This window comes from Nomascus leucogenys, chromosome 10, assembly GCF_006542625.1.
Source record: "Nomascus leucogenys isolate Asia chromosome 10, Asia_NLE_v1, whole genome shotgun sequence".
Classification (NCBI taxonomy): domain Eukaryota; kingdom Metazoa; phylum Chordata; class Mammalia; order Primates; family Hylobatidae; genus Nomascus; species Nomascus leucogenys.
The window spans coordinates 90,515,246-90,528,160 of record NC_044390.1 but is presented as its reverse complement, the minus strand read 5'-3'; the positions used below and the strand labels follow the sequence as shown (position 1 = coordinate 90,528,160).

At 42.9% G+C, this 12,915-nt stretch overlaps 1 protein-coding gene across 6 annotated transcripts in view; it reads left to right on the top strand.

Annotated features, from left to right (window-relative positions):
• SBNO1 (strawberry notch homolog 1) overlaps positions 1-12,915 on the top strand; it is an 80,356-nt gene that overhangs the window by 23,722 nt on the left and 43,719 nt on the right. For all 6 annotated transcript variants that reach the window (XM_030821604.1, XM_030821603.1, XM_030821608.1 and 3 more), the window contains 5 exons: positions 1,263-1,363; positions 5,895-5,991; positions 8,464-8,624; positions 11,632-11,765; positions 12,528-12,618. In XM_030821604.1, the coding sequence (XP_030677464.1) occupies positions 1,263-1,363; positions 5,895-5,991; positions 8,464-8,624; positions 11,632-11,765; positions 12,528-12,618 (584 nt within the window). The remainder of the gene's footprint in view (positions 1-1,262; positions 1,364-5,894; positions 5,992-8,463; positions 8,625-11,631; positions 11,766-12,527; positions 12,619-12,915) is intronic.

Below are 12,915 nucleotides of genomic sequence, written 5' to 3'. Positions count from 1 at the left end.
TAGCTGGGACTACAGGCACCCGCCACCATGCCTGGCTAATTTTTTTTTGTATTTTTTTAATTTTTATTAATTAATTAATTAATTAATTTTTTTGAGACAGAGTCTTGCTCTTGTTGCCCAGGTTGGAGTTCAATGACGTGATCTCAGCTCACTGCAACCTCCACCTCCCGGGTTCAAGCAGTTCTCTGCCTCAGCCTTCCGAGTAGCTGGGATTACAAGCATGCGCCACCATGCCCGGCTAATTTTGTATTTGTAGAGACAGGGCCTCCTCGGCCTCCCAAAGTGCTGGGATTACAGGCGTAAGCCACTGCGCCGGCCTTGCTTGTTTTTAATGAGTCAAATGAAGTGTCTCAAAGTAATACTGGCTTTTGAATATCTTTCTGATAAATAATTTTCAAGCTTCCCATGCACACGTTCCTTTTGAGTTACTTGTTTTCTAAAGTTAATTCTTTACTTCCATAAAGACACATGGGTTTGAATGTTTTCATGCCTGTGCTTAATTTAAATTAGTAATAGAGGCCAGGTGCGGTGGCTCACGCCTGTAATCCCACCACTTTGGGATGCCAAAGTGGGCAGATCACCTGAGGTTGGGAGTTCAAGACCAGCCTGACCAACATGGAGAAACCCCGTTTCTACTTTAAAAAAAAAAAAAAAAAAATTAGGCGGCCATGGTGGTGCATTCCTGTAATCCCAGCTACTTGGGGATCTGAGGCAGGAGAATCGCTTGAACTCGGGAGGAGGAGGTTGCAGTCAGCTGAGATTGCACCAATGCACTCCATCCTGGGCAACAAGAGTGAAACTCGAAAAATAAATAAATAAAGAAAAATAAATTAGTTATAGGCAGATTGACATTCTTTGGTTTTTGAAATGTGTAAACTTCTGGGTTTTTTATTTTTATTTTTTTAGACAAAGTCTTGTTCTGTCATCCACGCTGAAGTGCAGTGGTGCAGTCTCAGCTCATTTCAACCTCCACCTCCCAGGTTCAAGCAATTCTCTCCCTCAGTCTCCCGAGTAGCTGGGATTTCAGGCGCCCGCCACCACGCCCAGCTTGTTTCTGTATTTTTAGTAGAGACAGGGTTTCACAATCTTGGTCAGGCTGGTCTTGAACTCTTGACCTTGTAATCCACCCGCCTTGGTGTCCCAAAAATGCTGGGATTACAGGCGTGAACCGCCGCACCGGCCTTAAACTTCTGGATTTTTAAATAATGGGAAAATAAGTTCAGAATTTTCTTCTAAATGTAATTTGACTTTTTCCTCCTCAGCTGATGTAAGCAATGGTACAGTAAAGAAAGAGTCTTCTAATAAAGAAGGAGCTAGAATGTGGATAAACGACATGAAGATGAGGAGTTTTTCCCCAACCATGGTGAGTTTCAAATAGCCGTGTCTTTATTTTTGTGTAGTATGACAGTGTACTCAACTAAAAGTGTTCTATATGGAACAACCCTCAGAAGCCTGTTTTTGGGTTGGGAAGAAGCTATACAGGCATGTAAACTAATGGATGCGCTTAAACCTCACTGGAATAATATAGATACTAACCAGGGTGGTTAAAACTTGCAGATTTGACGGAGTGTGGCACTAACATGCAGTACTGATATCTTACTGTTAAAAATCTCATCTGAGCAGAAAAAAAGACAATGTGGGGTTAACAAAAAGTATTTGATAACTTTGTTCATTTTAGGACCGAACTTGAATAGAAAGCTCATAATGCACTGACAGATCATATAATGGTCTGGTTATGAGTAATTCTTTTTTTTTTTTCTCTTTTTTTTTTTTTTTTTTTTTTGAGACAGAGTCTCACTCTATCGCCCAGGCTGGAGTGCAGTGGTGCTATCTTGGCTCACTGTAACCTCCGCCTCCCAGGTTCAAGCGATTGTCTCACCTCAGCCTCTCAAGTAGCTGAGATTACAGGCATGTGCCACCATGCCTGGCTAATTTTTGTATTTTTAGTAGAAATGGGGTTTCACCATGTTGGCCAGGCTGGTCTCGAACTCCTGACCTCAGGTAATCCGCCTGCCTCAGCCTCCGAAAGTGCTGAGATTACAGGCATGAGCCACTGCACTCAGCCTGGTTATAATTCTTAACATTTTGAAAATGCTGTATGCTTTGGATCAATTGATTCCGTACATTTATTTAATAAATTCTCCATGTATAAGATTGTTAATATGTAGTAGGTTTCTACAAGAAGTATATTTATTACATGCTTCTACCTTCAGTAAACAAAATTTGACAACCATCTGGATTAAGTAGTAATAATGAAAAGTACATCAAAAGGTATGCAATGTGCTACTCACAATAAAGGTTAAGAATTTGGAGGAAAAGGTGACCTTCATGAACTCTAGTGGCCTGGTGGACTTTATGGAGGAGGAATAATGGAGTTTGGGTTTTGAGTATGACGAGACTTTGAGGTGGGATATTAGGAAGGGAGCTATAGGATTAATAGGCGTGGAGGAGGTAGTGACTGTGTGCTTCAGTGAAAATAAGCCAGGAAGCTTAGCTTGTAGAAAGAAGTGGGAATAGTAGGTCTGGGCTCCATGGAGGGTCCTGAATTGAGGTTTTTGTCGTCGTCGTCGTTTTTGAGATGGAGTCTTGCTCTGTTGACCAGGCTGGAGTGTAGTGGTGCGATCTTGGCTCACTGCAACCTCCGCCTCCCAGGTTCAAGCGATTCTTCTGCCTCAGCTTCCTGAGTAGCTGGGATTACAGGTGCCTGCCACCAGGCCTGGCTAATTTTTGTGTTTTTAGTAGAGACGGGGTTTTACCATGTTGGCCAGGCTGGTCTCAAATGCCTGACCTCAAGTGATCCCTCCAGCTCGGCCTCCCAAAGTGCTGGGAGGCCAAGGTGCCCTGCGCTGAATTGAGTTTGAAGGACTTTGGACTTAGTCTAGCACCATTTAGTCAGTAGACATGAAGGGACCTGTTAGTGATTCAGGAGTTGGGGTGCAGACTGAGTAAAGGGGTAGGGAAGACAGATTCGGGATGAGTAGGAGTAGGCAAAAGAGAGAGGTTGGAAAGTTGGTTAACCTAAGGGGGAAGTAAGAAGGGGTATACTAGAGACCTTGCAGAGGAAATTGGAAAAGGGAGAGGGGAAAGGAAAAAAAGAGATGACTACATAACGATACCAAAAGAATTTTGGGACTTGGTTCTGGAATATGGAATTGGAGACAGTACAGCAAACTGTAGCTGAGGTTTTGAATGGGGACCAGGAGAACAACAGTGCTACTGGCAGTACCCAGTTTGCTTAGTGATTGTACCCAGTTTACTTACTGGACAGTACCCAGTTTACTTACCCAGCAGCACTTGGAAGGTGATTTTTGGAAACTAAAAATGCATATTTCTTCAAGAAATGTTTTATGTGGTTTTCACATTTCCATTTCAGTCCGTTATATACCAGAAGTTTTTTATTGGCTTAGCAGTTAAGTAACATCTCAGAGAGACTGCGAACTGATAGCCCATCAACCAGACTAGTCGACGTGTGTGTGTGTGTGTGTGCGTGTGCGTGCGTGTGTGTGTGTGTGTTCTTAGACGGTGTCTTGCTGTCACCCAGGCTGGAGGGCAGTGGCACGATCTCAGCTCACTGCAACCTCTGCCTCCCAGGTTCAAGTGATTCTCCTGCCTCAGCCTCCTGAGTAGCTGGGATTACAGGCGCCCCCCCTCCCTCCCCACCACACCCAGATAATTTTTGTATATTTTATTTTATTTATTTATTTTGAGATGGAGTCTTGCTCTATCACAGGCTGGAATGCATTGGTGCAGTCTTGGCTCACTGCAACCTCCCCTTCCCGGGTTCAAGCAATTCTCTTCTTCAACCTCCCAAGTAGCTGGGATTGCAGGTGGCTGCCACTACGCCCTGCTAATTTTTTTTTGTATTTTTTAGTAGAGATGGGGTTTCACCATCTTGGCCAGGCTGGTCTTGAACTGCTGACCTCGTGATTCACCCGCCTCGGCCTCCCAAAGTTCTGGGATTTCAGGCGTGAGCCACTGCGCCTGGCCTGTATTTTTTAGTAGAGACGGGGTTTTGCCATGTTGGCCAGGCTGGTCTTGAACTCCTTACCTCAGGTGATCGCCCACCCCTGCTGCCCAAGTGCTGGGATCACAGGCATGAGCCACCACGCCTGGCTGACAAATGTGTTTTGTTTGGCCTTCATGGTATTTTGAAGAATTTTGAATTTGTTTGCTGACATACACAAATCCTGATTTCCCAGTTATTTTCAAAAATGGGGAGTACCTGACAACCCCAGGTCCACGTTCCCCATCTAGTAAGATTTGCCCAGCATTGTGTAGTGAACATCTACGTGGTGTGTTGGGCAAACATTTTCCAGGTACCATGGTCTCCCTCCCCCGAGTTATCTCTTTGAGCTAAATTTGATATCAGTTGCCATCTCACATGCACCTGGCTTCAAGGTATTACTTGTTTGTTTCCCGGATATAGTGGTCCTTCAGTATTACCAACTTATCCTTGAGTTATTCAATTATCATCAATTTTATGATGATTTTAAAAAACTCTAGGTAGGAGAATAAAGGATGGAAGGAGAAAGGAGCCTGCTTATCTTAACGTAGAATACATTTATATTTTATAAGAGAGGACAGGGTTAGACGGTGGGTGTGGAGAGGACCCAGAATTTAGGTAATTTGCCTAAATTAAAAAACACTACACAATTAAATAACAGCAGAATTGGGATTCAAATCTATTCATTTGGCCAATCCTATTTTGCCTCGAATTTCTGAAATTGAGTTTTATTTTAGCATAATTTCTAAGAATATTCTGTTCTTAGATTTTATCTAAAGACTCCATAGGTTAATGTTGATTGGATGGTTATGTCCCACTTCTTTTCCTTTTCACGTTCATTATCTATTTGCAATCATATTCTGCTCTAGATTCTGAGGTAAATGAAAAAAGAGCCTGTCCTTCACTTTTAATGCTGTCTTGATCTTGCCTTAATTTGCCTTAACCTGTAGGTTTTTGTTCTCCTCTTCCCTTGGCATACTGAGTTTCACAACAGTTTCTTTATACTCTTCCCTGAACAAGTGCATGCTAATAAACAGTTGCCTAATGATTGTACTGGTAATGAAAAGTGGCTTGTTCCGGATCTTCCTTTATTCCTTTAAGATCCTGTAGAGGAAGAAAAGGGAAGCATAACTGTGGTGACCATTCACTTGGTTTGCTGAGGACAGTCTGGGTTTACTTCTGTTTTCTCAGTGTAATGCTCAATAGCTCCCCAACTCAAATGTGCCAGGGTTTGGAAAATAAATTACATGGCCATCTTATATATGATCACGATTGCACCTGTGGAGACACAGAAGTCTGAAGTAAATTTTTCTGTTCTTCATAAGGGCCTCTAAAATAAACTCCAGTCTTCTGGGATTTTGGTTTTAGGATATGCGGGAAAGCAGACAAATAGAAGTGAACTGAGAAGAAGGTGGGATGTGAGACTGAGAGGCCCTGTTTGTGGTGATGCAGGGTCCTTTGGGGCCAGTCCACCTTTGCTAGCGTTCACTCCAGTTCTGCACTAGGAAGAACCAGACACACTGCTTGCTCTTTCTCCTGGAACTAGAATGAAGGCGAAGTCTGAGTGCAGAGAGAGTCCTGGGCATCAAGGAGGGGTGGTAGGCAGTATTGAAGGGGAAAGTAGCTTGACATGATGGTGGCCAGAAGGACGTGGAGTCTTGTGGTGACTCATTTGTGGGTAAGAGACAGAGTAGGTCCTCGTTGTCTGTGCTCATTATTGGAGAAGCAGGAAAGCCACGAAGTGTGGCCCAGATTTTGGGGAGTATTGAGGTGGCGCGTCATGTTTCCATGATGGAAATTTGTAGGTGTTCCTACAAGAGAGTTTTTCTGTGTGTTGGCTGGGCATCTGGTCCCTGGATTTGGGATTGATTGTGCTCTTTCTGTGTTGCAGAAGGTTCCTGTTGTAAAAGAAGATGATGAACCAGAGGAAGAAGATGAAGAAGAAATGGGTCATGCAGAAACCTATGCAGAATACATGCCAATAAAATGTATGCCTTTGGGATTTGTCAGATATTTAGATCAAAGTTTTCCTATGGTTTCTTTGGTTCTTTTTGTTTTATTTTGTTTTGTTTTGTTTTTTCTGTATAAATTTAGAATCTTGTTTTAGGTCAAAGTCTTCTAAAACCAAAACTAAAGCTTGGATTTTATTTTAATTTTGTTCCTAGGAGTAGTGATTATAAAAATCAAAGGTAGTTGTAAAGATACATGAAGCTAAGATATTTAATACAACTTGTCTAAAATTGTAAAAACATTGAAATTATAAAAATAATTGTGCTATTTGAATTCCATAGTTTTAAATTAGCTTTGTTTCTCCCTTTTGTATAACATGATTCTTTTTTTAGCAGCCACTGTATGAAGTCGAAAATTAGGTTTTTAATATTTGCATAAAATTTTCACTTTTTCATTATAGGAAACAAATCTATGCCTAGAATTTGTCTTTCATGTAGTCTTGGTTTCTATAAAAAACCACTAATAATACCATTTGAATTGAACTACAATTCTCTTTTTATCAATTACTGATAGACTCAAGATTCCATCCTTTTCTGGTCACCTGCAGTGAATTTTAGGAGTCCTATCTGAACTTCTGTTTTATTTATTCCAGTAATCATTTTGCAAAAGGATTGAAAGAGTTTATGGCCCTTTAAACCAGAGGACAGCAAACTAAATCTGGACCACTCCCTCTTTTATAGTAAATAAAGTTTTATTGGAACATAGACATGTTTATTGGTTTACTGATTATCTATGGCTGCGTTGACACTACAACAGCAATGTTAAGTAGTTGTACAAGAGACAGGATGGCCTAAAACGGCAAAATCATTCTCTGACCCTTTACAGAAAAAGCTTCCTGATCATTATTTTAATGTATTCATGTTGTACATTTTGGGGACTTGGTTGTTTAACTTTATAGCCAAGTTTGTCTTTCAAATACTTTTCAAAGTAAAATATATTCTTTTTAAGACGGGGTCTGGCTCTTTACTCAGTCTGGAGTGCAGTGGCATGCTCTTGCCTCACTGCAACCTCCACCTCCCAGGATCCCTCCTGGATTCTAGCGATTCTCATGCCTGAGCCTCCTGAGTAGCTAGGATTACAGGTGTGCACCACCATGCCTGGCTGATTTTTGTATTTTTAGTAGAGATGGGGTTTCACCGTGTTGGCCAGGCTGGTCTCGAATGCCTGACCTCAGGAGATCCACCCACCTTGGCCTCCCAAGTGCTGGGATTACAGGCGTGAGCCACCGTGCCCAGCCAGGCAGTGGCACAATCTTAGCTCACTGTAGCCTCAGCCTTCAAGGCTAAAGCAATCCTCCTGCCTCAGCCTCCTAAGTAGCTCGGACCACAGGTCCCACCACCATGCCCAGCTAATTTTTGGATTTTAATTGTAGAGATGAGGGTCTCACTATATTGCCAAGGCTGGTCTTGAACTCTTGGCCTCAAATGATACTCCTGCTTTGGCCTCCCAAAGTGCTGAGATTGCAAGCATGAACCTTCATGCCTAGCCTCAAAATAAAATTATATTGCAAACTTATTTTATTTATTTTTTTTTTATTATACTTTAGGTTTTAGGGTACATGTGCACAATGTGCAGGTTTGTTACATATGTATCCATGTGCCATGTTGATTTCCTGCACCCATTAACTCGTCATTTAGTATTAGGTATATCTCCTAATGCTGTCCCTCCCCCCTCCCCCAACCCCACAACAGTCCCCAGAGTGTGATGTTCCCCTTCCTGTGTCCATGAGTTCTCATTGTTCGATTCCCACCTATGAGTGAGAACATGCGGTGTTTGGTTTTTTGTCCTTGCGATAGTTTACTGAGAATGATGTTTTAGTAACTGAACTCCTTAATCTGGCATTATGTTCTGTTACTATTAGAGAACCTGCTGGTATGAACCAAGCTGGTGTTTTTTTAGATCTTTTTTTTATCAGCAAATCTCTATTTTATTTATTATTTAATTTTATTTATTTATTTTTTGAGACAGAGTCTCACTCCATCACTCAGGCTGGAGTGCAGTGGCACAGTCTCGGCTCACTGCAACCTCCGTCTCCTGGGTTCAAGCAATTCTCGTTCCTCAGCCTCTTGAGTAGCTGGAATTACAGGCGCGTGCCAACGTGCCCAGCTAATTTTTGTATTTTTAGTAGAGACAGGGTTTTGCTATGTTGGCCAGGCTGGTCTTGAATGCCTGACCTCAAGTGATCCCTCCACCTCGGCCTCCCAAAGTGCTGGGATTACAGGCGTGAGCCACCCGCCTGCCCCAAATCTCTGTTTTAACCATATGTAGTTGATAAATCATTTTAGTCAAATATAGATAGTACTTTATCATCAGTTACTTTTTATGGAAGCCCAGAGTGAATACTTTTTAATTATTTTTCTTTGTTATAAAAAGAACATTGAAATATAATGAAACTGGAAATGTTATTACTTAGAATAATTAAAATAAAATGTTTTTGCATTTTTGTTTAGTAAAAATTGGTCTGCGTCATCCAGATGCTGTAGTGGAAACCAGCTCTTTATCCAGTGTTACTCCTCCTGATGTTTGGTACAAAACATCCATTTCTGAGGAAACCATTGATAATGGCTGGTTATCAGCATTGCAGCTTGAGGCAATTACATATGCCGCCCAGGTAAGCAATAATATTTCATAATTAATACAATAATTATTTTATCCTATTCTGTATAACATAGTTGTTTCAATCTAAAGGTAACTTTTCCTTGTATGAAAACCTTGTAAATGTGATTTTTATGAAAGTTTAATGTGTTGGAAAATTAAATTTTAGAAGCGTAGCAGAGATCCAGATAGTGCATTTCCAGTGGAAATGGCAAATGTTATAACTTTCTTGGAATTTCCTGGGAATATCTATTAAAATTACAAATATGTATATCGACCGGGCGCAGTGGCTCATGTCTGCAATTCCAGCACTTTGGGAGGCTGAGGTGGGTATATTGGTTGAGCCCAGGAGTTCAAGACCAGTCTGGATAACATGGTGAAATATCATGTCTACGAAAAATACAAAAAATTAGCTGAGTGTAGTGGCACACGCCTATAGTCCCAGTTTCTCGGGTGGCTGCGGTAGGGGAATCACCTCAGCCCGGGAAGTCGAGGCTGCAATAAGCTGTGATCTTGTCACTCCAGCCTGGGTGATGGGAACGAGACCCTGTCTCAAAAAAAAAAAAAAAAAAAAAATTACATGTATGTATATGTGTGTGTATATATACCCGTTTCTAGGAGTGTGTTGCCTTGAACTGTTAGATAAGAACATATGCGGCCGGGCGTGGTGGCTCAGGCTTGTAATCCCAGCACTTTGGGAGGCCGAGGCGGGCGGATCACGAGGTCAGGAGATTGAGACCATGGTGAAACCCCGTCTCTACTAAAAATACAAAAAAATTAGCCGGGCGTGGTGGCGGGCGCCTGTAGTCCCAGCTACTCGGAGAGGCTAAGGTAGGAGAATGGCGGGAACCCAGGAGGCGGAGCTTGCAGTGAGCCGAGATTGCGCCACTGCACTCCAGCCTGTGCGACAGAGCGAGACTCCGTCTCAAAAAAAAAAAAAAAAATGCAGAATGATATTTGTTGTACCTTTTGTCCCCCCAGCTGGAAAAGATTTGAGCATCCACATTATTGGGGGGTAATTGCATAAACTGTGATATTATTGGACAGTGGGGGTGTTGTGTGGGCTTTTAAAACGATGTGAGGTAAACAGTTGTCTTGAAATGATTTCAGTCATATTCCATATCTGTAAAATAAGTAATGACCAAAATAGCGTTTATCCTCCATATTTTGTGTGATATAAAACTTTTAATTTGGCTGGGCATGGTGGCTCACACCTTTAATCCCAGAACTTCTTTTTTTTTCTTCTGAGATGGAATCTTGCTGTGTCGCCCAGGCTAGAGTGCAGTGGTGCGATCTTGGCTCACTGGAACCTCTGCCTCGCAGGTTCACACCATTCTTCTGCCTCAGCCTCCGGAGTAGCTGGGACTACAGGTGCCTGCCGCCACGCCTGGCTAATTTTTTCTATTTTTAGTGGAGATGGAGTTCTACCGTGTTAGCCAGGATGGTCTTGATCTCCTGACCTCATGATCCACCCACCTCGGCCTCCCAAAGTGCTGGGATTACAGGTGTGAGCCACCGTGCCCGGCCCAATGCCAGCACTTTGGGAGGCCGAGGCAGGCAGGTCACCCTGAGGTCAGGAGTTTGAGACCAGCCTGGCCAACGTGGTGAAACCCTGTCTCTACCAAAAATACAAAACTTAGCCAGGCATGGTGGTGCTCACCTGTAGTCCCATCTACTCGGGAAGCTAAGTCAGGAGAATCACTTGAACCCAGGAGGTGGAGGTTGCAGTGAGCTGAGATTGTGCCACTGCACTCCAGCCTGGACGACAGAGTGAGACTGTGTCTCAAAACAGAAAAAAAAACACTGGCCGGGCACAGTGGCTCATGCCTGTAATCCCAGCACTTTTGGAGGCTGGAGGCTGAGGCTGGCGGATCACCTGAGGTCGGGAGTTCGATACCAGTCTGGCCAACGTGGTGAAACCCCGTCTCTACTAAAAATACAAAAACTAGCTCTGTGTGGTCGCACATGCCTGTAATCCCAGCTACTCGGGAGGCTGAGGCAGGAGAATCACTTGAACTCAGGAGGTGGAGGTTGTGGTGAGCCGAGATTGTGCCATTGCACTCTAGCCTGGGCAACAAGAGCGAAATGTCTCAAAAACAAAAAAAAAAAACTTCATTTGATTCTGCAAGTGTTGATAAGGGGTATGGCGGGCTCCTCACCAATTTGTTAACTTTCATTACCTGGTGCATGGGAGAGTAGCAGGAAATAATATACGGTAAATATGTAGAAAGTATTCACATTAAGCTGGGCACGGTGACTCAGGCCTGTAATCCCAGCACTTTGGGAGGCCGAGGCGGGCGCATCATGAGGTCAGGAGATCAAGGCCATCCTGGTCAATGTGGTGAAACCCTGTCTACTAAAAATACAAAAAAATAACTGGGTGTGGTGGCGTGTGCCTGTAATCCCAGCTACTTGGGAGGCTGAGGCAGGAAAATAGCTTGAACAGGAAGTTGGAGGTTGCAGTGAGCCGAGATTGTGCCACTGCACTCCAGCCTGGTGACAGAGCGAGACTCTGTTTCAAAAAAAGAAAAAAGAAAGTATCCACATTAAAAGCCAAAACTATAAAATTTGGCTGGGTGCAGTGCCTCGTGCTTGTAATCCCAGCACTTCGGGAGGCTGAGGCGGGCAGATCACGAGGTCAGGAGATGGAGATCATCCTGGCTAACATGGTGAAACCCCGTTTCTACTAAAAACACAAAAAATTAGCCAGGCGTGGTGGCGGGTGCCTGTAGTCCCAGCTACTCAGGAGGCTGAGGCAGGAGAATGGCGTGAACCCGGGAGGCAGAGGTTGCAGTGAGCCAAGATCGCGCCACTGCACTCCAGCCTGGGCGACAGAGTGAGACTCCATCTCAAAAAAAAAAATCCAAAACTCTATGAAATTTATGTAAAAATAAAGTCACAAAATACATATACAAAACAAAAAATATGACATCAATATATTCCTATTCCTAAAACAGGGTATGAAAGATTGATCACCAAAATATCTGAAGGATTATATCAATTACCAGTGTTTTGTTTTTCAGCAACATGAAACTTTCCTACCTAATGGAGATCGTGCTGGCTTCTTAATAGGTGATGGTGCTGGTGTAGGAAAAGGAAGGACGATAGCAGGAATCATCTATGAAAATTATTTGTTGAGTAGAAAACGAGCATTGTGGTAAGTGTTTAAAAACTGGCTGTGGGCCGGGTGCAGCGGATCACGAGGTTAGGAGATGGAGACCATCCTGGCTAACACAGTGAAACTCCATCTCTACTAAAAATACAAAAAATTAGCCGGGCGTTGTGGTGGGTGCCTGTAGTCGCAACTACTCAGGAGGCTGAGGCAGAAGAATGGCGTGAACCCGGGAGGCATAGCTTGCAGTGAGCCGAGATTGTTCCACTGCACTCCAGCCTGGGTGACAGAGTGTGACTTGTCTCAAAAAAAATGAATAAAAATTAAAAAACTGGCTATGGAAGGTTTTGTTAGTGAGTAATTATTTTAGCATGTGGGGATGGGATCCTCCTTCCCCATCAACAGGATCTTTGTCACCCAGGCTGGAGTGCTGTGGCATATTCATGGTTCACTGCAGCCTCTACCTCAGGGGCTCAAGCAATTCTCCTGCCTCAGCCTCTGGAGTAGGTGGGACTACAGGCGTGCACTACCATGCTTGGCTAATTTTTTGTAGATACGGGCTCTTCTTGTGTTGCTCAGGCTGGTCTCGAACTCCTGGGCTCAAGCAGTCCTCCTGCCTCAGGCTCCCAAAGTGCTAGGATTACGGGTGTGAGCCAGTGCACTCAGTGGGATGGGTTTTAATGAGTAAGTGTATTTTCTTTTTCTTTTTTTTTTTTTTGTTTAAGTGTCAAGACCTGGCTTTATTAATTCCTGAATTCTAGAATGATATAATTTGTATTTAATTTGTGCTTTTTAATATTTTGGCAGGTTTAGTGTTTCAAATGACTTAAAGTATGATGCTGAAAGAGATTTAAGGGATATTGGAGCAAAAAACATTTTGGTTCATTCATTAAATAAGGTATGAAATCTTTTTATTCAGTTGGTCATTCAATAAATACTGACTCATCTATGAGATGAAAATAATAGCTATGTATATAAGGGGAAACTTTTTGGAAAACTTTGATGTTACTCCACAGAAAGCATAGTGAGTGCTAGCAACTATTGTTGGTTTGTGGATTCCTATGTGCTAAACACTGACAGGCAGTAGCCACTCATCACATGTGGCTATTGAGTAGTGTAAATGACCAGTGCAAATTGAGATGTGCTCTTAAGTGTACAGTGCATACCAGTTGATTCTCTCAATTTTCAGTGTTAT